This window comes from Rana temporaria, chromosome 5 (genome assembly GCF_905171775.1).
Source record: "Rana temporaria chromosome 5, aRanTem1.1, whole genome shotgun sequence".
Taxonomy (NCBI): Eukaryota; Metazoa; Chordata; class Amphibia; order Anura; family Ranidae; genus Rana; species Rana temporaria.
This window is the reverse complement of record NC_053493.1, coordinates 413956124-413981743: the sequence shown is the minus strand read 5'-3', so window position 1 is coordinate 413981743 and position 25620 is coordinate 413956124. Positions and strand designations below refer to the sequence as shown.

Here is a 25620-nt window from a genome sequence, read left to right as displayed (position 1 = left end):
GGTGCCAACCAGCCGATTCTTTGGAACGTAACAAGAGACCATGCGAACTCCATGCAGATGCGGTCCTGCTTGGTATTTGAACCAGGACCCCTGTGCTGAAAGATGGAAGTGCTAACCACTAAGCCACAACCGTGCTGCCCATTCTGACCAATTATCATTGTTTAGGCCAGGGGTTGTCAACTTATGAGTTAAAGGGGGTCTCAGCTGCAGACATCACCAAAGGGCCTCACGTAATATATATATAATGCTGCAGAGGACTGTCAGAGATGCAGACCCAATAGAGGAGATGAGGGTCAGAGTGAGGACATTATACCGTGTCGGTGGTCAGAGAGTTAGGACATTATACATTGTTGGTGGTCAGAGAGTGAGGACATTATACCGTGTCGGTGGTCAGAGAGTGAGGACAGAATACATTGTTGGTGGTCAGAGTGAGGACATTATACATTGTTGGTGGTCAGAGAGTGAGGACATTATACATTGCTGGTGGTCAGAGAGTGAGGACATTATACCATGTCGGTGGTCAGAGAGTGAGGACAGGATACATTGTAGGGGGTCAGAGAGTGAGGACATTATACATTGTTGTTGGTCAGAGAGTGAGGACAGGACACATTGTTGGTGGTCAGAGAGTGAGGACAGGACACATTGTTGGTGGTCAGAGAGTGAGGACAGGACACATTGTTGGTGGTCAGAGAGTGAGGACAGGACACATTGTTGGTGGTCAGAGAGTGAGGACAGGACACATTGTTGGTGGTCAGAGAGTGAGGACAGGACACATTGTTGGTGGTCAGAGAGTGAGGACATTATACATTGTTGTTGGTCAGAGAGTGAGGACAGGACACATTGTTGGCGGTCAGAGAGTGAGGACGGTCAGAGTGAGGACATTATACATTGTTGGTGGTCAGAGAGTGAGGACATTATACATTGTTGGTGGTCAGAGAGTGAGGACATTATACATTGTTGGTGGTCAGAGAGTGAGGACATTATACATTGTTGGGGGTCAGAGAGTGAGGACAGGACACATTGTTGATGGTCAAAGAGTGAGGACATTATACATTGTTGGGGGTCAGAGAGTGAGGACATTATACATTGTTGGTGGTCAGAGAGTGAGGACATTATGCATTGTTGGTGGTCAGAGAGTGGGGAAAGGATAGATTGTTGGTGGTCAGAGTGAGGACATTATACATTGTTGGTGGTCAGAGAGTGAGGACAGGACACATTGTTGGTGGTCAGAGAGTGAGGACAGGACACATTGTTGGTGGTCAGAGAGTGAGGACATTATGCATTTTTATTGGTCAGAGAGTGAGGACATTATACATTATTGGTGGTCAGAGAGTGAGGACATTATACATTATTGGTGGTCAGAGAGTGAGGACATTATACATTGTTGGTGGTCAGAGAGTGAGGACATTATACATTGCTGGTGGTCAGAGAGTGAGGGCAGGATACATTGTTGGTGGTCAGAGAGTGAGGACAGGACACATTGTTGGTGGTCAGAGAGTGAGGACAGGACACATTGTTGGTGGTCAGAGAGTGAGGACAGGACACATTGTTGGTGGTCAGAGAGTGAGGACAGGACACATTGTTGGTGGTCAGAGAGTGAGGACATTATACACTGTTGGTGGGGGAGATGCTGCAGAAGACAATACAAAACTGGGAAGATGCAACATGAGGGCCCCACATCATATACCAAAGGGCCACAGGTTGGGCACAAAGGGCAGATAATTAGACGAGGGATGTTTCGGGCTTGTACCGGTATAAACATGTATGCCGTGTTGTAGAGGATGAAGGAAATATGGACGGTATTATCTTAACCCAGAATCTCCCCTCCATCCTAGAGATGTCCCCCAGACAAGTCAGCTGGTGGACTGCGGTCTGATCTGGCCGATCGCCATCATGTCCTCAGCACAGCCAACCCCACGTCTCTCCGCAGCCCCCCCCCAACCCCGCGTCTCTCCGCAGCCCCCCCAACCCCGCGTCTCTCCGCAGCCCCCCCCCCAACCTCACTTCAAAAGGGAAACGTCCGCTAATAAATGTAATGTAGTGTTATGGAGTCAATGTGACGACAATGGCGGCTCTATCTGCTGACACGACACGCGCACAATGCTCCGTCTGTTGTGAAAAAAATGCCAACAAAACCCATGAAATCCGCCGTGTCCAGGGAGGGCCGCAACACGACTGGTAGAGACACCCGGGAATATGACTGAGGAACGGGGGACCAATGGTAAAAAGGGGAGCACGCCGACAGAGACCCCGCTGCAAGGGGAGGAGCACGCCGACAGAGACCTCGCTGCAAGGGGAGGAGCACGCCGACAGAGACCCCGCTGCAAGGGGAGGAGCACGCCGACAGAGACCCCGCTGCAAGGGGAGGAGCACCCCAACTAAGACCCCCACTGCAAGGGGAGGAGCACCCCAACTAAGATCTCCACTGCAAGGGGGGCACTCCCACCGAGACTCCGCTGCAAGGAGGCGGCACTGCCACCGAGACACCTGCTGCAAAAGGGGGGGGGCTAGCCCGACTTGAAGCCCGCCGCAAGGGGCAGGGGGAAGAACCCCCGACTGGGAGCCCGCCCCAAGGGGAGAGCTCCGACTAGGAGTCCGCCCCAAGAAGAGAGCTCCGACTGGGAGCCCGCCCCAAGGGGAGAACCCCGACTGGGAGCCCGCCCCAAGGGGAGAACCCCGACTGGGAGCCCGCCCCAAGGGGAGAACCCCGACTGGGACCCCGCCCCAAGGGGAGAACCCCGACTGGGACCCCGCCCCAAGGGGAGAGCTCCGACTGGGAGCCCGCCCCAAGAAGAGAGCTCCGACTGGGAGCCCGCCCCAAGGGGAGAACCCCGACTGGGAGCCCGCCCCAAGGGGAGAACCCCGACTGGGAGCCCGCCCCAAGGGGAGAACCCCGACTGGGAGCCCGCCCCAAGGGGAGAACCCCGACTGGGACCCCGCCCCAAGGGGAGAACCCCGACTGGGACCCCGCCCCAAGGGGAGAACCCCGACTGGGACCCCGCCCCAAGGGGAGAGCTCCGACTGGGAGCCCGCCCCAAGAAGAGAGCTCCGACTGGGAGCCCGCCCCAAGGGGAGAACCCCGACTGGGAGCCCGCCCCAAGGGGAGAACCCCGACTGGGAGCCCGCCCCAAGAAGAGAGCTCCGACTGGGAGCCCGCCCCAAGGGGAGAACCCCGACTGGGACCCCGCCCCAAGGGGAGAGCTCCGACTGGGAGCCCGCCCCAAGAAGAGAGCTCCGACTGGGAGCCCGCCCCAAGGGGAGAACCTCGACTGGGAGCCCGCCCCAAGGGGAGAGCTCCGACTAGGAGTCCGCCCCAAGAAGAGAGCTCCGACTGGGAGCCCGCCCCAAGGGGAGAACCCCGACTGGGAGCCCGCCCCAAGGGGAGAACCCCGACTGGGAGCCCGCCCCAAGGGGAGAACCCCGACTGGGAGCCCGCCCCAAGAAGAGAGCTCCGACTGGGAGCCCGCCCCAAGGGGAGAACCCCGACTGGGACCCCGCCCCAAGGGGAGAGCTCCGACTGGGAGCCCGCCCCAAGAAGAGAGCTCCGACTGGGAGCCCGCCCCAAGGGGAGAACCCCGACTGGGAGCCCGCCCCAAGAAGAGAACCCCGACTGGGAGCCCGCCCCAAGGGGAGAACCCCGACTGGGAGCCCGCCCCAAGGGGAGAACCCCGACTGGGAGCCCGCCCCAAGGGGAGAACCCCGACTGGGAGCCCGCCCCAAGGGGAGAACCCCGACTGGGAGCCCGCCCCAAGGGGAGAACCCCGACTGGGAGCCCGCCCCAAGGGGAGAACCCCTGACTGGGAGCCCACCCCAAGGGGAGAGCTCCGACTGGGAGCCTGCCCCAATGGATTACCTCCTCTGAAAAATGCTAGATGCTTGGCTATCATGGGGGATTTTTGGCGGCAACGCCTTCTGATTCACAAGCATGCAGCCAGTAAAGTCAGACACACCTATTCTGGATTAGTGACAATTAGGAGGAATGGAAGCGTTGGGAAAATCCCCAAATTACTGGAAAGTTAGACGGGAAATTGTCACCGATGACTATCCGGATGATGTGACAATGACGGCTCTCGGGGGGGGGGGGGCCCCCAACATGGGATTTCCCTGTAGGGGAGCAGACGGTGATCAGCGGAGGATCTGGGTGCGGCTGGATTATAGATTCCATACCGGCAGATATTTCCATAATACATAATTCAGAGATGGCCGGGGGGGGGGGGGGGTGGAGGATAGGACAGCTGCACCATACAATCAGCCTGTCACTGAGTGCACAGGTCCCAGATACCGGCCCCACAGTGGAGTGCACGGGCCCCCCAATACCGGCCCCACAGTGGAGTGCACAGGCCCCCCCAATACCGGCCCCACAGAGGGGTGCACGGGCCCCCCAATACCGGCCCCACAGAGGGGTGCACAGGTCCCAGAAGCCGGCCCCACATAGGAGTGCACGGGCCCAAGATATCGGCCCACAGAGGAGTGCAAAGCTGCGATACCGGCCCCACAGAGGGGTGAACAGGCCCCCCAATACCGACCCCACATAGGAGTGCACGGGCCCCAGATACCAGCGCCACAGGTCCCAGATGCCGGACCACAGAGGAGTGCACGGGCCCCCAGATACCAGCCCCACAGAGGAGTGCACGGGCCCCAGATACCGGCCCCACAGAGGAGTGCAAAGCTGCGATAGTGGCCCCACAGAGGGGTGAACAGGCCCCCCAATACCGGCCCCACATAGGAGTGCATGGGCCCCAGATACCGGCCCCACAGGAGTGCACGGGCCCCAGATACCGGCCCCACAGGAGTGCACGGGCCCCAGATACCGGCCCCACAGAGGAGTGCACAGGCCCCAGATACCGGCCCCACAGGAGTGCACGGGCCCCAGATACCGGCCCCACAGAGGAGTGCACGGGCCCCAGATACCGGCCCCACAGAGGAGTGCACGGGCCCCAGATACCGGCCCCACAGAGGAGTGCACGGGCCCCCCCATACCGGCCCCACAGAGGGGTGCACAGACCCCAATAACCCACACAAAGGGAGGGGACAGACCCCCCCCGATACCAGCCTCATAGAGGGGTGCACAGACCCCGATATCGGCCCCACAGAGGTCCAAATAATTGAATGCATTATCTCCAGGAAAGGCCAGCAAATTTCTCTTGAGCGTGACACGGCATCAGGACTACTTCTTACCCCCATCTGCCGGATCTTGTGACCCCCCTAAACTCAACAGCCAATTTCCTGGATTTCAGCTCTATAAATATCCATATACACAGATCACTGGAAGGACGTATACAGCATGCCAAGCAAGCCTCATGGCACCTTCTATTATTCACAGCGGAAAATGATTCTGTGCAAGAAGCTGCAGAAATAACTGCGAGTGTTTGATGTCTGCTGAGCACACATGACGTCTTCACAGATGGAGGAGATTACCTGTCATGCAATGTATTGTCAGTCACACACACCACATCACAAGCCATGCACCAACCACGTTATTATACACACACAGGACCCCACGTGATGCCCACCACAGACTGGCAGTGTTATTAGAAGGCAGGAAATGGAACAGCCTGGAGAAAAGATGGAAGACCTACCTCTGCTCTCCAGTGCTGCAGAGCCGTCAGGAGAGACCGGAGGATAAAGGACAGCAGAACAGGAAGGACAGAAAGGGAAGGGGAATGGCATAAAAAGGGGCAAGGGAGGGGGGAATGGTGGAAAAGGGGCAGGGGAGGAGAATGGTGGAAAAGGGCAGGGGTAAGGCAGAAAAGGGCAGGGGAGGGGAAAGGCGGAAAATGGCAGGGGAGGGGAAAGGCAGAAAAGGGCAGGGGAGGAGAATGATGGAAAAGGAAAGGCAGAAAAAGGGCAGAGGAGGGGAAATGGTAGAAAAGGGCAGGGGAGGGGAAAGGCAGAAAAGGGCAGGGATGGGGAAATGGCAGAAAAGGGCAGGGGAGGGGAAATGGCAGAAAAGGGCAGGGGAGGGGAAATGGCAGAAAAGGGCAGGGGAGGGGAAATGGCAGAAAAGGGCAGGGGAGGGTAAATGGCAGAAAAGGGCAGGGGAGGGGAAATGGCAGAAAAGAGACAGGAAAGGGGAAATGGCAGAAAAGAGACAGGAGAAGGGAAAGGCAGAAAAGAGCAGGGCAGGGGGGGGAGGGCAGGGGAGGGGAAAGGCAGAAAAGGGCAGGGGAGGAGAATGATGAAAAGGGAAAGGCAGAAAAAGGGCAGGGGAGGGGAAATGGCAGAAAAGGGCAGGGGAGGGGAAATGGCAGAAAAGGGCAGGGGAGGGGAAATGGCAGAAAAGGGCAGGGGAGGGGAAATGGCAGAAAAGGGCAGGGGAGGGGAAATGGCAGAAAAGGGCAGGGGAGGGGAAATGGCAGAAAAGGGCAGGAGAGGGAAAAGGCAGAAAAGGGCAGGAGAGGGGAAAGGCAGAAAAGGGCAGAGGAGGGGAATGGCAGAAAAAGGGCAGAGGAGGGGAAAGGCAGAAAAGGGGCAGAGGAGGGGAAAGGCAGAAAAAGGGCAGAGGAGGGGAAAGGCAGAAAAAGGGCAGAGGAGGGGAAAGGCAGAAAAAGGGCAGAGGAGGGGAAAGGCAGAAAAAGGGCAGAGGAGGGGAAAGGCAGAAAAAGGGCAGAGGAGGGGAAAGGCAGAAAAAGGGCAGAGGAGGGGAAAGGCAGAAAAAGGGCAGAGGAGGGGAAAGGCAGAAAAAGGGCAGAGGAGGGGAAAGGCAGAAAAAGGGCAGGGGAGGGGAAAGGCAGAAAAGGGCAGGGGAGGGGAAAGGCAGAAAAAGGGCAGAGGAGGGGAAAGGCAGAAAAAGGGCAGAGGAGGGGAAAGGCAGAAAAGGGCAGGGGAGGGGAAATGGCGGAAAGGGAGATAGCATGCAGAGGTGGGAAGTGGAAAGGAGGAAGGGCGGGAGAGATTGGAAGGGGAGGATAATTGGAGGAAAACATTGGATCGAAGAGTGAAGAGAGGGAAAGGAAAGAATAGGAAGGTGGAAGGTGGGAAAGGAGAAGAACAAAGACGAAGAAGATAACACATAACAAAAAGGAAAAAGAAAGGAAGCATTAAAAGATAAAAAGGTTTACATTTTTCTCAAATACAAATTGCACAACTCCTCCCATCTGCCCACACCATGGACTATGGAGCCTACCATGTTATCTGGTATAGCCCATGTCTTGGTCATTCAAATATTATATCATTATTATCATACAAGGGCAAGGACACGTAGAATACATGGCATGGACCTTGGTTCGGGAATGAAGTAACAGATGGGAGTAGCAGGTATAAATTCTTCCACCTCATATTAGTGATAAGGTGGTCGGTGAGTAACCAGAGAACTCTGGAGCCAGGAGGACAATGAACCAATAAATCACTTTTACCAGCAGCCATAAAAATTCCAGCATTCTAGTGGAGTCCTGGCCTTTGCCTCCCACACACCTACACCCATGTCCCCAAGAAGAGGTCAGGGTGGAGGCCTAAAAGTACGTGGGGGATCTCTATGTACATATACAAAGGTCAGCAGAACCACAATACATGTATGAGCCGTATATAACTACACAGAGCCCTGGAGGAGCCTCCAAAAGGGGGGGGGGGGGACCACCTCCGTCTACTTCTACAACGATCATTGAAAGGATTTTATTATGTAGGGGAACTATTATTGGCTTTGGAGGGTGGAGGCAGAAGATGGAATGCCTTTCCGAAGGGGCAATCCATACAAAGATGGGATCACTCCCAACTGTCACACTAACATGAATGGGCTCCTTATAACTGGCACAGCAGTCTGCAGAATGATGCCGTAAATCCCGCAGGCCTCGCTGACCCACCCAACGATTATTAACTGGTAGAGGGCAAGTTTTTAGGTCTTCCAACACCAACAAGAGAACCGTTGTTTCCTCAGCTAAATGCAGATCAAGTATGTGATCGTTATGCAGGATAGCAATAAACATATTTGGTACAGCAGATGAGCAAAAGCCTGGGTTCACCGATGCACCATACCTAGGGTCTGGCCTCACCGATGCACCGAAACCTAGGTCTGGCCTCACCGATGCACCATACCTAGGTCTGGCCTCACCGATGCACCATACCTAGGTCTGGCCTCACCGATGCACCATACCTAGGTCTGGCCTCACCGATGCACCATACCTAGGTCTGGCCTCACCGATGCGCCATACCTAGGTCTGGCCTCACCGATGCACCATACCTAGGTCCGGCCTCACCGATGCACCATACCTAGGTCCGGCCTCACCGATGCACCATTACCTAGGTCTGGCCTCACCGATGCACCATACCTAGGTCTGGCCTCACCGATGCACCATACCTAGGTCTGGCCTCACCGATGCACCATACCTAGGTCTGGCCTCACCGATACACCATACTTAGGACTTGGGTTCACCAGTACCTACCACTATTCAAAAAAAGTTACCCAATGTGCTTGCTTGTTGCCGATTTAAAGTCTGCCAGTGGCTGTTACTTTAGATAACCTTGGGGAATCAGGGGTAAGCTCACCTAGAGACGCCATACATAGCTCTTGGAAATATGAGGGACACCACACCTAGCCCTTGTGTGACAGGATACTATATTGAGACCTTGGGGTTTTATGGTGGCACCATACCTAGCCTTTGGTTCACCGGTACACCATAACTAGGTCAAGGTCCACCATACCTAGACTTGCGCTCACCAATGCTGTACATCATAACTACCACTATTCACAACAGAGATCCCAACTACGCTTGTGTTACCAATTTAAGGTCTGCCAGTGGTTGTCACTTTGGATAACCTTGAAGTAACAGGGGTAAGCATAGCTACCTCTTGGAGTTTTGTATACACCATACCCAGCTCTTGGTGTTCTAGTGGTCACCATACCTTTTTCTTGAGGTTACAGGGACACCATACAATGCCCTTGGGTGACAGGGATCGAGTCCTTGAATTTGGGGGGGGAGGGGGGTCACCATACCTTGGCCCTTGAGGTTATGGAGACACTATGTCTAGCCCTTGGAGTTATGGGAACACTATCTAGTCCTTGGGATTCCACGGACAACATATCTATCACTTGGGTTTACAGTGACACAATATTTTGCCCTTGAGGTTTATGGGACACCATATATTTTGGGGATACAGGGACACAATACCTAGCCCTTGGAAATACAGGGTAGCAAGTAGCTCGGAATACAGGGTATACAAGTAGCTTGTGGGGATATGGGGACACCATAAGTAGCCCTTGGGGATATAGAGGGGGGGCGACCCCATACCAAACAGTTGGCGTTACATGACCTAAATACCTAAACCTTGGGGTTACAGGGATACCAGATTTAGCTTCCGGGGTGAAAGGGACACCATGTGTAGCCCTTGAGGATACAGGGACAATACCTAGCCCTTGGGGATTACAGGGGGACACCCCACCAGGCCCTTGGGGATTACAGGGGGACAGCCCGCAAGGCCCTTGGGGATTACAGGGGGACAGCCCACCAGGCCCTTGGGGATTACAGGGGGACAACCCATCAGGCCCTTCGGGATTACAGGGGGACAGCCCACTAGGTCCTTGGGGATTACATGGGGACAGCCCACCAGGCCCTTGAGGATTACAGGGAAACACCATACCAAGCACTTGGTGTTACATGGACTACATACCCAACACTTAGAATTACAGGAACATAATTCCAAGCGCTTGCAGTTACAAGGTTACCATACTCGGATTTTGGGGTGAAGGGGGCGCCATGCCTAGCCTGGGGATATAGGAAGACCATACCTTGGGGTTACAGGGATACCATACTCAGCTTTTGGGGGTTACAGGGACACCATCATTTGCATTTAGCAGGATTTAGGAATAAAATGTTTTCGGAGACAATCCGATGATATCCCGGTTTAGCACCTTTAAGTATAATCCCAAAGAGTTTCCCAACCATCTTCTCCCAGCGTCTGATAGCCATTTATAGAAGGTACGCTACACATCGCTATGCGCTCTACTGGGGAATAAGAAGTTCTGGGAATTATGGGTCTGCTCTATCTGCCGTATTGTGGGAATGACGATGTTTGTGAAATCCTCGGGCGACATTCCAGACAGAAGTCCCGGGAGCAGTTGGGAGATTCTCACATGTGTTTCCAGGCCGGCTGCCGAGACAATGAGAGGCGTAGAGGCCGTACAACACGCAAACACTGGAAGGATTCTGATGGGAAAGGGCATTGAGTGGGTGTCAGACTTCTAACCCTTTCACTGAAGCACAGAGGGGAGTACACAGGGTTACTGCCATTCAAACAATCCCTGGCCTGCAGAGCTGACGATCTAGTCATTCTAAGGAGCTGCAATGGTGTCAGAGGCTCTCTGGTAGCATATTAACAATATGCAGGAGCAGAGCCAAGAATGACATTGTAGCGCTGTGATTCAGCGGCTGGGAAGATCTGTTATGGGAGACCCCCGGCTGTCAGACAGGAAAATGACCACCACAAGACTTCCTTCTGGTGATAGTCATTGAATGTCAGAGGAACTGGAGGCAGAGCTGAGGACATGCTCAGGAATCTGCGGGAAGGAATCACGCCGAGACGCCGGGGCACACCCAAATAATGTGTGTCAGAGCGCACAGATCTCTGCACGGTGGTCCGATTCATACTGGGGGGGTCCTACGCTGAGCCGGAACCCCCAAAATCACATCTACGACCCTCTACCTGCCCAACACCTTCTACTGACTCAACAGCCACCCATGTCAATGTCTACAGACCTACCCCACCCAAAAGTGAATTGTGGGGGGGGGGGGGGGGACCACTGACATATTGCAGGTCTTGGGGATAACAGCCATGACAGCCCCCCCCCCCCCCCTCTCTCCCTTTGATCTCTATCTCAGTCATTGCAAAGCTAGTCTAGCTTCTCCTGCTCATTCAAAGTGGACCAGTCATCAGATTAAGTGCAACAAGCTCAACGTGTTATTATAGCATTTCTAGGTATTTATTACATCTCAAGGAGATCACAGGGCTCCCAGACAATGCCTATGTCTGCTTTTCTCTCCATAATGATGGCACCATCCTTATTCACCATTGAGGGACAACATTATTTCCCGGACTGTGAGGACACAGATCAGCCCCCTGCTGCAACCTCTCACCGCCCTCAACCTCTCACCGCCCTCAACCTCTCACCGCCCTCAACCTCTCACCGCCCTCAACCTCTCACCGCCCTCAACCTCTCACCGCCCTCAACCTCTCACCGCCCTCAACCTCTCACCACCCTCAACCTCTCACCACCCTCAACCTCTCACCACCCTCAACCTCTCACCACCCTCAACCTCTCACCGCCCTCAACCTCTCACCGCCCTCAACCTCTCACCGCCCTCAACCTCTCACCTCGGGACTTGCAACAAATTTACAATGTTGCAGTCTGATCGCTGGGGATGAGGAGACTGAGGAAATGCTTCTTCCTGCCTGCAGCAGATTGATGACATTTCAGCCCAGGCAAAAAACGGCTTTTTACTGATAAAAGGTGGCACTTTTTGGACAAATAATAAATTATCTTATAACCTAATATTTTTTATATATATGTTTTAATATATATATATATATATATATATATATATATATATATATATATATATATAGATTAAAACAGTACCTTTTCAGCAGTATAAGATACTCATTCTCCCTCTTAAAGCGGAGCTCCACCCAAAAATGGAGCTTCCACTTTTCACATTTGGCGCCTTTCAGGGGGGGGAGGGGGTGCAGATGCCTGTCTAAGACAGGTATTTGCACCCACTTGCGGAAATACAGTACTGCGGCAGACACGCCTCTACCCGCAGCCCCCGCTGTCTTCTGGGAAACACACTGTTCCCAGGAGAGAGCAGAGACCAGTGACGGCGCGGTGCGCTACTCGCGCATGCGCAGTAGGGAACCGGGCAGTGAAGCCCCAACGCTTCACTTCCCGATTCCCTAACCGAGGATGGCGGCGGGTGCAGCAGAGGGACGAGCGATTGCTCGTCCTTGGCTGATGGCATCGCGGGCGCGCTGGACAGGCAAGTGTTCATTTTTTTAAAAGTCAGTAGCTGCAGTATTTGTAGCTGCTGGCTTTTAAATATTTATATATATATATATATATATATATATATATATATATATATATATATATATATATATATATATATATATATATATATATATATATATATATATATATTTTTTTTTTTTATTTTATTTTTTTTTATTCGGCGGAACCTCCACTTTAACTGTGTGAGAAAAACATGGCATTGTGGGTAAATCTTATACCCCTAAATACGTTATTTCTTTCTAGTTAAGAGGGCCGGGCGACACGCCCCCTTTTATGACACTGCAGTGAGAGGCGTGCCTCCACTGCAGCATTGTTATTGGACAGCTTGTTCCAATGGTGCTTTACCATTGGTCCAAAACTCCAAGCTGTCCGTTGAGCTCAGTGCCTCTGACAAGAAGTGAGGAGAGGCGCTGTGAGCTCATCCTCTCAGTCTGCTGCAAACAGAGAGCTTGCTTGTATTTAAACTGGCCGCTCTGTATGTAGCTTCTGACAGGCTGCACAAGGAGCCCGGTATCTCTGGAACTAAAAAGGTGGCAGGATCAGTGATGGGGTAGGCCTTCAGCTACCTACCTCCCTAATTTGGGGTCTCTTATACCAGGTTGATGACCTATGACCCTCGATTTCTTTTTTTTTTTGCTTTATTTTTTTTTAGCTTAATGGCAGGTGAGGATCTGCCTCACCAGCCTCCCTTGACTGCACGTCCCTGGTGTATGATTATTATGGGAATGGATTTAAGACTTGAAAAGTTACTGACAGGTCCACTTTAATAAATGTTGAGTTTAACCACTTAAGGACCGCCAAACGCCGATATACGTCGGCAGAATGGCACGGCTGGGCACAATCACGTACCTGTACGTGATTGTTAAATGCCCAGCCGTGGGTCGCGGGCGCTCGCCCGCGACCCAGGCCGAAGCTCCGTGACCACAGGACCCGATCGCTGCTAGAGTCCCGCGATCGGTCCCCGGAGCTGAAGAACGGGGAGAGCTGTGTGTAAACACAGCTTCCCCGTTCTTCACTGTGGCGCCGTCATCGATCGTGTGTTCCCCAATATAGGGAACCACAATCAATGACGTCACACCTACAGCCACACCCCCCTACAGTTAGAAACACAGATGAGGTCACACTTCACCACTAGGGGGCGCTGAAGGGGTTAACTCCCAAACTGCAACTGTCATTTTCACAGTAATCAGTGCATTTTTATAGCATTTTTTGCTGTGAAAATGACAATGGTCCCAAAAATGTGTCAAAATTGTCCGAAGTGTCCGCCATGTCGCAGTCACGAAAAAAAAAAAACGCCGATCGCCGCCATTAGTAGTAAAAAAAAGAAAAATAATGAAAACGCTTTAAATTTTGCGCAAACCGATCGATAAACGCTTATTGCGATTTTTTTTTACCAAAAATAGGTAGAAGAATACGTATCGGCCTAAACTGAGGAAAAAAATTGTTTTTTTATATATTTTTGGGGGAAATTTATTATAGCAACAAGTAAAAAATATTGAATTTTTTTTAAAATTGTCGCTCTATTTTTGTTTATAGCGCAAAAAATAAAAACCGCAGAGGTGATCAAATACCACCAAAAGAAATCTCTATTTGTGGGAAAAAAAGGACGCCAATTTTGTTTGGGAGCCACGTCGCACGACCGCGCAATTGTCCGTTAAAGCGACGCAGTGCCGAATCGCAAAAAGGGGCCTGGTAAAGACGGAGGAGTGAGAGTCTTCTTTAATGGCGATGGACCAACTTGGGATATGGAGGAGCCCATTGCCAGAGATCTGCTGGGAATTTCGCCTTGCCCCAATCCATCCAATACTGACATATCAGTACTAGGTGAATGGACTAAACCTTTTAAATAACAGTCCATCTGCTTGCACTTCTATTTGATGTCAGTGCAGGTGCACCAACTCAGCATGAAACACAAGCCAGCATAGGAAGCCAGTCGCTGTGAACAATGCAAATACCCAGAGGTAAACAGATCATGTCCTTATCGGAAGTGGGTTTATGCGAGGATACCGCCGCCGCTGATAACTCAGGACAATAGCTGGCTGTGTACAAAGTCTGGGGCCTTGTATACATGTGTCATCCTCTGCAAATGAGACTCAAAAACTTACAAAAGTCCCCAAATCCAAGGCTGAGAGATAAGTAGTTTCAGGGTAAACCCCCACCCCGGATGCTCTGTATGAACAGTCTGCTCTCTTCTCAGAAGCGGCTCTAATGATAAATATCACCGGCGCTTCCCCAGCCCTGTCCTGTGGTTTGTGGGCAATGCCACATGGGTACCGACACGTTTGTGTTGCTTGGATACACTGCCAACGTGAGTAATCGCTGGCACGCTGACAGTACAGCGTTTCCTGTGTGGTAAAGAACGGTAAAAGATTCCTATGGCAACTGTGCACAACACAGCTCATGTCTAGTCAGCAGAATTCCCCCCCCAATCCCCCACTTTCCTGATACAGGTCATCATTTGGCCCCAATGTATAAATATAATTAGTTAGAGATATACATTATAAATAAATAAAAATCTGCCATGTAAAAAAAAAACAGAATGAACCCTCGTCCTCAAAGTACTGCGGAGGAGCATGGAGAGATCTCAGCAGTGTGGAGGGTTGTAGCAATGAGGAGTGTGGTAAGTTGTACAGTGTGTGGTGGGTTGTAGCAGTGTGGAGGGATGAAGCAGAGTGGGGTGGGTTGTAGCAGTGTAGAGTGTGGTGGGGGGGGTTGTACAGTGTGTGGAGTGTGGTGGGGTGAGTTGTACAGTGTGTGGAGTGTGGTGGGGTGAGTTGTACAGTGTGTGGAGTGTGGTGGGGTGAGTTGTACAGTGTGTGGAGTGTGGTGGGGTGAGTTGTACAGTGTGTGGAGTGTGGTGGGGTGAGCTGAACAGTGTGTGGAGTGTGGTGGGGTGGGTTGTACAGTGTGTGGAGTGTGGTGGGGTGTACAGTGTGTGGAGTGTGGTGGGGGGAGTTGTACAGTGTGTGGAGTGTGGTGGGGTGAGTTGTACAGTGTGTGGAGGGGGGAGTTGTACAGTGTGTGGAGTGTGGTGGGGTGAGTTGTACAGTGTGTGGAGTGTGGTGGGGTGAGTTGTACAGTGTGTGGAGTGTGGTGGGTTGTACAGTGTGTGGAGTGTGGTGGGGTGTACAGTGTGTGGAGTGTGGTGGGGGGAGTTGTACAGTGTGTGGAGTGTGGTGGGGTGAGTTGTACAGTGTGTGGAGGGGGGAGTTGTACAGTGTGTGGAGTGTGGTGGGGTGAGTTGTACAGTGTGTGGAGTGTGGTGGGGTGAGTTGTACAGTGTGTGGAGTGTGGTGGGGTGAGTTGAACAGTGTGTGGAGTGTGGTGGGGTGGGTTGTACAGTGTGTGGAGTGTGGTGGGGTGTACAGTGTGTGGAGTGTGGTGGGGGGAGTTGTACAGTGTGTGGAGTGTGGTGGGGTGAGTTGTACAGTGTGTGGAGTGTGGTGGGGTGAGTTGTACAGTGTGTGGAGTGTGGTGGGGTGAGTTGTACAGTGTGTGGAGTGTGGTGGGGTGAGTTGTACAGTGTGTGGAGTGTGGTGGGGTGTACAGTGTGTGGTGGGGGGAGTTGTACAGTGTGTGGAGTGTGGTGGGGTGGGTTGTACAGTGTGTGGAGTGTGGTGGGGTGAGTTGTACAGTGTGTGGTGGGTTGTAGCAGTGTGGTGGGTTGTACAGTGTGTGGAGTGTGGAGGGTTGTACAGTGTAGAGGGTTGTACAGTGTGGAGGGTTGTACAGTGTGGAGTGCGATGGGTTGTACAGTGTGGTGGGTTGTAGGAGTGTGGTGGGTTGTAGGAGTGTGGTGGGTTGTAGGAGTGTGGTGGGTTGTAGGAGTGTGGTGGGTTGTACAGTGTGGAGTGTGGTGGGTTGTACAGTGTGGAGTGCGGTGGGTTGTACAGTGTGGAGTGCGGTGGGTTGTACAGTGTGGAGTGTGTTGGGTTGTAGGAGTGTGTTGGGTTGTAGGAGTGTGTTGGGTTGTAGGAGTGTGGAGGGTTGTACAGTGTGGAGGGTTGTACAGTGTGGAGGGTTGTACAGTGTGGAGGGTTGTACAGTGTGGAGGGTTGTACAGTGTGGAATGCGGTGGGTTGTACAGTGTGAAGTGCTGTGCGGTTTGGTATTTCCAGTTGGGGTGAGGTCCGGCCGCACACAGGTCAGGTAAGTAGCTCAGGTCCGGCCGCACACAGATCAGGTAAGTAGCTCAGGTCCGGCCACACACAGATCAGGTAAGTAGCTCAGGTCCGGCCGCACACAGATCAGGTAAGTAGCTCAGGTCCGGCCGCACACAGGTCAGGTAAGTAGCCCAGGTTCGGCCGCACACAGATCAGGTAAGTAGCTCAGGTCCGGCCGCACACAGATCAGGTAAGTAGCTCGGACTCACCTTGATGAGATGCTTGTTCACCCATTTGGTGAAGGTTTTCTTCTGTACTCGGTCCCGTTCATCTGGAAGAGAAGAGAAGAGAAGGCAGGTAAGTTACTGTAGAAAAGGAGAGCGATGGGTCACACCGATCGGTGACAACACACAATCTCCGTCACCCAATATACTGTATATACACACACAGAGGACACGAAGCCGACACAAAACTTTAAAAAAGGGACTCCAACCCAAAACAGACTTCATTTATAGGCGGGGTCTGCTGGGCTAAAGCACCAATTGGCTTATTGGACCCCGACAGAGTGACCCCCCCAGCCCCTCCCCCCACCATAGCTGTTAGCTTGTTCCCACTCACCTTATTGTGTTTCTGCTCCAGTTTCCAAAATAATAATTACAGCAGGGATGGTACCACAGGCGTTGCCCACAGGGTGTGCCGGATGTGCCTGGGCCCACCCTTATTACCCCATTCACATTAGCATTATTGCTCTTTGTGTCGGTGGGGGGATGGGAAAGATCTCCCACTGATCGATTCTGCTTAAAAAGAGCACAGGGATGGTGGGAACCCCTCATAATGGGCACAGCGGGTGTACAGACCCGGGAACTCAGCACAGGGATGGTGGGAACCCCTCATAATGGGCACAGCGGGTGTACAGACCCGGGGACTCAGCACAGGGATGGTGGGAACTCCTCATAATGGGCACAGCGGGTGTACAGACCCAGGAACTCAGCACAGGGATAGTGGAGTCCCCCTTTATATAAAATTTTCTATTACTGACAATACTTTAGATATAAATAATAAAACCCACACAGAATATTTGACGTTATACAGAACGATAATCTTTTCCAGAATTTATTTCGGTCACTAAATACGGCAGTTGTGGGTAAAATTCCCGGGGGCCCGGGATATTAAGGAAGCTCCTCGGTGCCCCCGCTGTGACGTGGGTGGAAGACGGTGTCCCCGGGCCGGATCCGGTGTCCATGTGTCACCCGGATTATGACACCGGCATGTAATATTCATCACTACACAGGGACATTAGTCAGCGGTGACACACGGGGGTAGTGGGGGCAGAGCGCCTCCGCCCTGCTGAGTTGGTTCGCAGCTTGTGCAATACAACTTCTGATCTCCGTCACACAATAATGATAATCATCTACCGGAAATGGACTCTGCGGATCGGGGTCCTTCTGGATAAATAAATAGTCTATATAATATAGCGCCTCTATATACAGTGGTGTTGTACAGAATGTAGATTTGGACTTTTTTTTTGGCTCTTCACAGGAGTGACCATTTTTCATCACACCGGCCCCCGCAGACCACCGAGCATACATCCTCCAAGTGGACCTGTCACCACATGCTGCAGGTAAATGGCTCCAGGATTTCTATATGGCACAGTGCGGTTATCCCGACCCATGGGGACCCCCCCGCTGTCCCCTACAACAGGGGCCCCCCGCTGTCCCCACAACAGGGACCCCCCCACACAACGCAGTCCTACAACAGGGAACCCCCCCTACAACAGGGACATGTCCCCTACAACAGGGAGCCCCCCCCAATGTCCCCTACAACAGGACCCCCCCCCCACTGTCCCCTACAACAGGAACCCCCCCCGCTGTCCCCTACAACAGGAACCCCCCCACTGTCCCCTACAACAGAACCCCCCCCCCCCGCTGTCCCCTACAACAGGAACACCCCCACTGTCCCCTACAACAGGAACCCCCCCCCCCGTCCCCTACAACAGGAACCCCCCCCCCGCTGTCCCCTACAACAGGAACCCCCCCGCTGTCCCCTACAACAGGAACCCCCCCCCCGCTGTCCCCTACAACAGGAACCCCCCACTGTCCCCTACAACAGGAACCCCCCCACTGTCCCCTACAACAGGAACCCCCCCCCCGCTGTCCCCTACAACAGGAACCTCCCCCCCCCCCGCTGTCCCCTACAATGGGGGCACCCCCCACCCCCGCTGTCCCCTACAACAGGAACCCACAACACAAGGCAGGCTAGGGATTTGAACACTGTGTGTAGCATGGAGAGGGTTACAAGAAAGGGAATACGGCACCGCACACCCCTGACTGGCACACAAGGGGTTACTATGGGAGTCACCTCTATAAACTGACAGTAAACAGGGTGAGATATGTGCAGACACCTGGGGGGAGCACTGCCCCCCCCCATGTAGATAAATGGGAAACTCTCATATTAACCCCTAGGATGCCAGAGCCCACCTCACCTGTGCAGAATGACCCCCCCCCTCCCCCATGTAGCTGAATGGGAAACTCTCATATTAACCCCCATAATGCCAGAGCCAACCTTACCTGTGCAGAATAATGACCCCCGCCCCCCCCCCCCCTCCATGCAGATGAATGGGAAACTTTAACATATTAACCCTTAGGATGCCAGAGCCCACCTCACCTGTGCAGGATGACCCTCCCCCGCCCCATATGCACCATTAACACCTTAGTTACCAGATCCCAACACCTCCCACATAGACCAACAACTTCTTTCATCACTCGGGAATTCAACATTAACCCCTACAGTACCAGATCCTTCACACCATCATATAGATCCCTCTTCTATCAACCATCATCACCAGGCCACCCCTCTATACAAGCCACTGACACATTGTGTGTGCGCCCCCCCCCCCCCTTTCTCGCAACACTCCATTAACCCCAACCATTGGGCCCCAAGTAACCCTTTCATTAGTAGAGTCCCCCATATCAAGGAATGCCCCCCATCATTAACCCCGTAAACCCTAGAACTGCATTGCTTCCCACTCAAAAACATTTGCCATTAGCCCCTCTGTTACCGGACCTGAACCCCAGCATTGTGTACCTGAATAGCCTCCCCCCCAAAAAAGCAAATCATGAGCCCCAGATCATGGTTAACCCCCTGAAGGGCCAGACTGCAAAAATAATTATACCATCTACTCTCTCTCCCATAATGCAACAGAATCAATCAATACTTAATTAGCAGGAAGCACTGACAGTCCGGATTCATCCCCCACAATCAATCACCGACTCCCTGACAACATGGCAGGCTGCAACAATGTAACAATTTCCCCCTCTCAATGTATACAATTATCCCTTCCATAGTATGACAAGGCACATTGTCCTGATAGATGTACAGGGGTACAAATCGGGGGCCCTGGGATGGGATACGTACAAGGGGACCCCCAGAGATACAAGGGGACCCCCAGAGATACAAGGGGACCCCCAGAGATACAAGGGGACCCCCAGAGATACAAGGGGACCCCCAGAGATACAAGGGGACCCCCAGAGATACAAGGGGACCCCCAAAGATACAAGGGGACCCCCAGAGATACAAGGAATCCCGAGAGATACAAGGAATCCCCAGAGATACAAGGAATCCCCAGAGATACAAGGGATCCCCAGAGATACAAGGGATCCCCAGAGATACAAGGGATCCCCAGAGATACAAGGGATCCCCAGAGATACAAGGGATCCCCAGAGATACAAGGGATCATCAGAGATACAAGGGATCATCAGAGATACAAGGGATCATCAGAGATACAAGGGATCATCAGAGATACAAGGGATCATCAGGGGACCCTTGTACGTATCTCTGGGGGTCCCCTTGTAGAGATACAAGGGGACCCACACAGATACAATCAAAGGGGCCCACACAGATACAAAGGGGCCCACACAGATACAAGGGGACCCACACAGATACAAGGGGACCCACACAGATACAAGGGGACCCACACAGATACAAGGGGACCCACACAGATACAAGGGGACCCACACAGATACAAGGGGACCCACACAGATACAAGGGGACCCACACAGATACAAGGGGACCCACACAGATACAAGGGGACCCACACAGATACAAGGGGACCCACACAGATACAAGGGGACCCACACAGATACAAGGGGACCCACACAGATACAAGGGGACCCACACAGATACAAGGGGACCCACACAGATACAAGGGGACCCACACAGATACAATCAAAGGGATCCCAGAGATACAACGGGACCCCCAGAGATACAAGGGGAACCCCACAGATATGATCAAAGAGATCCCAGAGATACAATCAAGGACCCCCGGGACACATTCGGGAACCCGCAGGGATACGACCAAGAACCCACCCCGGGACACTCAGGAACCCCCAAAACCCCCAAGGACATTGTCCTAATATATAACTATTCCTCTGCCTTAGGGATAAAATCTGGAAATCCAAGCCCCCAATCTGTATACATTGTATCTCCCCCCCCCCCCCCCCAAATCTATCTCATTACCTGTCCCTACACATGGACCCCCCACAGTCACAGGGACACAATCAGGAACCCCAGAACAGAGTCTGGCCCCCCATCTGTACCTTTCTTGCCCTCTGTGGCCCTCAGCACAGCCAGGTATAGGTTGTCCTCTGAGCTGGTTCTCTGGCGAAAGGAACCGTTCTGATTGGAGGGCAGAGCGGCATTCGCTCGATACATCTGCGGGTCCATGGAGCTGACAATCCAATCCCTCTCTCTATAATCACGGCTGGTCCTGCTATTCCTGGGGGGTTTGTGCGCGTCTCTCCTGCGCCCTCTTTCCTGCGCTCTCTCTTGTTTCTGCTGCTGTCTCTCCTCACTTCTAAAGTCTCTTTCAAAGTCTCCAGCTCCCTCCTTCCCCTTCACTCTCTCCCCCCAGATTGGCCGCAGGCTAAGCAATTCCAAGCCTGCCCTGTCTGGTTCCTGGCCTGCCTTCCCTTCCCTGGCCGCCCTCCCCTTTCCGAGGTGTGTCACCCTTCAAGGTGTGCCTAGGCACCACTCCCCATCCACCATGCTTGGCTCTCCCATCCATCCAGCCCACGCCCCTTCTACACAGGAAACCTCAAATGTTCAAGAGCAATCCTCCCTAGTGTGCAATAAGAGAGAGAGAAGAATGTGATACACACAGTACTACTGGACAGAGACCTCAGATTAGAGACCGCCATACAGAATAGAGACCGTCATATACAGAGAGAGAGAGAGAGAGAGAAATGTGATACACACAGTACTACAGGACAGAGACCGCCATACAGAATAGAGAGCCAAGACTACAGGACAGAGACCGCCATACAGAATACAGAGCCAAGACTGCAGGACAGAGACCTCTGATTAGAGACCGCCATACAGAATAGAGAGCCAAGACTGCAGGACAGAGACCGCCATATACAGAATACAGAGCCAAGACTGCAGGACAGAGACCTCTGATAAGAGACCGTCATACAGAATAGAGAGCCAAGACTACAGGACAGAGACCGCCATATACAGAATAGAGAGCCAAGACTACAGGACAGAGACCGCCATATACAGAATAGAGAGCCAAGACTACAGGACAGAGACCTCAGATTAGAGAGCCAAGACTACAGGACAGAGACCTCAGATTAGAGACCGCCATATACAGAATAGAGAGCCAAGACTACAGGACAGATACCGCCATACGCAGAGACCGCCATACAGAATAGAGAGCCAAGACTACAGGACAGAGACAGTCATACAGAATAGAGAGCCAAGACTACAGGACAGAGACCGCCATATACAAAATAGAGAGCCAAGACTACTGTACAGAGACCGCCATAGAGAGCCAAGACTACTGTACAGAGACTGCCATATACAGAATAGAGAGCCAAGACTACAGGACAGAGACCTCAGATTAGAGACCGTCATACAGAATAGAGAGCCAAGACTACAGGACAGAGACCGCCATATACAGAATAGAGAGCCAAGACTACTGTACAGAGACCGCCATAGAGAGCCAAGACTACTGTACAGAGACTGCCATATACAGAATAGAGAGCCAAGACTACTGTACAGAGACTGCCATATACAGAATAGAGAGCCAAGACTACTGGACAGAGACCGCCATACAAAATAGAGAGCCAAACACTACTGTACAGAGACCGCCATACAGAATAGAGAGCCAACACTACTGTACAGAGACCACCATATACAGAATAGAGAGCCAAGACTACTGCACACAGTCCTCAAAATAGAGACTGCCATACAGAGACTATCGGAGACACCCATACAGTATGAAAGCCAAGACTACTGTACATAGTCTTCAGATTAGAGACTGCTATATACAGAATGGAGAGCCAAGACTACTGGACGGAGATCATACAGAGACCACCATACACAGAGAGCCAAGAATACTTTACACAGTCCTCAGATTAGAGACCGCCATATACAGAATAGAGAGCCATGCAGGGTGCAGGGAGCTCAGACTGCTATATGCAGGGTCCAGGGAGCTCAGACTGCTATATGCAGGGAGCTCAGACTGCTATATGCAGGGAGCTCAGACTGCTATATGCAGGGAGCTCAGACTGCTATATGCAGGGAGCTCAGACTGCTATATGCAGGGTCCAGGGAGCTCAGACTGCTATATGCAGGGAGCTCAGACTGCTATATGCAGGGAGCTCAGACTGCTATATGCAGGGAGCTCAGACTGCTATATGCAGGGAGCTCAGACTGCTATATGCAGGGTGCAGGGTGCTCAGACCGCTATATGCAGGGTGCTCCGACTGCTATATGCAGGGTGCTCAGACTGCTATATGCAGGGGGCAGGGAGCTCAGACTGCTATATGCAGGGTCCAGGGAGCTCAGACTGCTATATGCAGGGTCCAGGGAGCTCAGACTGCTATATGCAGGGTCCAGGGAGCTCAGACTGCTATATGCAGGGTGCAGGGAGCTCAGACTGCTATATGCAGGGAGCTCAGACTGCTATATGCAGGATCCAGGGAGCTCAGACTGCTAGATGCAGGGAGCTCAGACTGCTATATGCAGGGTCCAGGGAGCTCAGACTGCTATATGCAGGGAGCTCAGACTGCTATATGCAGGGAGCTCAGACTGCTATATGCAGGGAGCTCAGACTGCTATATGCAGGGAGCTCAGACTGCTATATGCAGGGTCCATGGAGCTCAGACTGCTATATGCAGGGAGCTCAGACTGCTATATGCAGGGAGCTCAGACTGCTATATGCAGGGAGCTCAGACTGCTATATGCAGGGTGCAGGGTGCTCAGACCGCTATATGCAGGGTGCAGGGAGCTCCGACTGCTATATGCAGGGTGCTCAGACTGCTATATGCAGGGGGCAGGGAGCTCAGACTGCTATATGCAGGGTCCAGGGAGCTCAGACTGCTATATGCAGGGTCCAGGGAGCTCAGACTGCTATATGCAGGGTCCAGGGAGCTCAGACTGCTATATGCAGGGTCCAGGGAGCTCAGACTGCTATATGCAGGGTGCAGGGAGCTCAGACTGCTATATGCAGGGAGCTCAGACTGCTATATGCAGGATCCAGGGAGCTCAGACTGCTAGATGCAGGGAGCTCAGACTGCTATATGCAGGGTCCAGGGAGCTCAGACTGCTATATGCAGGGTCCAGGGAGCTCAGACTGCTATATGCAGGGTCCAGGGAGCTCAGACTGCTATATGCAGGATGCAGAAACCATAATATTTTGAGATGCAAATCAAATCTATTGAACAAACAATTGTACAGACAAATCCTGCAATATATAGAATACGGATACTGCTGCATGTATTGTGTGTATTCAGCAAGGTACAGAACCAATTCCAGAGAAATGCTGAGGATGTTCTGCAATATGCAGATCACGGCTGACACTTTGGGAAAGACATCTGAGAATGCAATATACAAACGGTCACTCATACCCCTCTGAGATCAATACAAGGAGTGGCACAATACGCACACCATCTCCGACAGCGGTGGGGGCTGGGAGAAAGGAAGAGAGCTCTTCTCCCCAGAGATTTGACCCCAGCAATGGAAACAATACATCCATCTCTGATCATAAGTATCTTTTCCCTGGAGCTCTCCAGTGACAGTAGGTCCCAGTACCCATGTGCCATGGATAAATGCCCCTTACCCCCACGTCTCAGAGGGCCCATGTGCAGCTGCACAAATGTTCTCCACTACATGAAACATTAGACCAGGGGTCTCCAAACTTTTAGAAAGTTTGGAGACCCCTTTTACTGTCCTTCAGACTCTCAGGGGTGGACTGTGGTCCCATCCCTGGCCACAGTGGGGGCAATGGCGCCCCACCCCTGGCCACAGTGGGAGCAATGGCGCCCCACCCCTGGCCACAGTGGGAGCAATGGCGCCCCACCCCTGGCCACAGTGGGAGCAATGGCGCCCCACCCCTGGCCACAGTGGGAGCAATGGCGCCCTATCCCTGGCCACAGTGGGAGCAATGGCGCCCCATCCCTGGCCACAGTGGGAGCAATGGCGCCCCACCCCTGGCCACAGTGGGAGCAATGGCGCCCCACCCCTGGCCACAGTGGGAGCAATGGCGCCCCACCCCTGGCCACAGTGGGAGCAATGGCGCCCCACCCCTGGCCACAGTGGGAGCAATGGCGCCCCATCCCTGGCCACAGTGGGAGCAATGGCGCCCCACCCCTGGCCACAGTGGGAGCAATGGCGCCCCACCCCTGGCCACAGTGGGAGAAATGGCACCCCATCCCTGACCATAGTGGGAGCAATGGCGCCCCATCCCTGGCCACAGTGGGAGCAATGGCGCCCCATCCCTGGCCACAGTGGGAGCAATAACGCCCCACCCCTGGCCACAGTGGGAGCAATGGCGCCCCATCCCTGGCCACAGTGGGAGCAATGGCACCCCATCCCTGGCCACAGTGGGAGCAATGGCGCCCCATCCCTGGCCACAGTGGGAGCAATGGCGCCCCATCCCTGGTCACAGTGGGAGCAATGGCGCCCAACCGGTGGTGTCAGCGGGAGCTACAGCGCCCCCATCGTTGGCGCCAGCGGGAGCAACAGCGCCCCACTGTTGCCAACAGTGGGGAGAATAATATCCCAAGGGCCAGATCAAAGCAAGCAAAGGGCCACATCCGGCACCCGAGCCACAGTTTGGAGACCACTGCATTAGACAATGACTCCTTAAAGGTTCATTCATACCAGATGAATTGGGGTGCCCTCCTTAGCGCATTCCCAATGAATGGCAACCAAAAAAAAAAAAAAACAGTTCCTTAAGAACGCCCCTCACTTGAGTAATGTGGAATATAGAAAATTATTTTGTTGGAGATATAGGACTTTAAAAAGTTGCACCATTCACTCAAGATTAAAGTAAAAATATACAAAATATGTATTAAGAAACAATATCCTAAAAGCAATGAACAGAGTGTAATCCTAGCCATAGGTGTACACAAGCATCCTATTGTTGACAATGAATTGCTGTGTCCCACAAACATATTTCCATCACGTCCACTTAAACCTGTTTCGCTGTTTCAACATGTTTCGCCGCGGCTTCTTCAG

At 52.9% G+C, this 25620-nt stretch overlaps 1 protein-coding gene across 20 annotated transcripts in view; it reads right to left on the bottom strand.

Moving 5' to 3' along the window:
* The window catches only part of PLEC (plectin), a 353372-nt gene that overhangs the window by 112455 nt on the left and 215297 nt on the right, over positions 1-25620 (bottom strand). For 10 of the 20 annotated variants that reach the window (XM_040355112.1, XM_040355118.1, XM_040355098.1 and 7 more), the window contains 2 exons: positions 16371-16432; positions 5580-5594 (listed from right to left, as the gene is read on the bottom strand). In XM_040355112.1, the coding sequence (XP_040211046.1) occupies positions 5580-5594; positions 16371-16432 (77 nt within the window). Of the gene's footprint in view, positions 1-5579; positions 5595-16370; positions 16433-20696; positions 21038-25620 lie in introns of those variants that run through there. The other 10 variants (XM_040355104.1, XM_040355099.1, XM_040355101.1 and 7 more) reach the window with 3 other exon arrangements.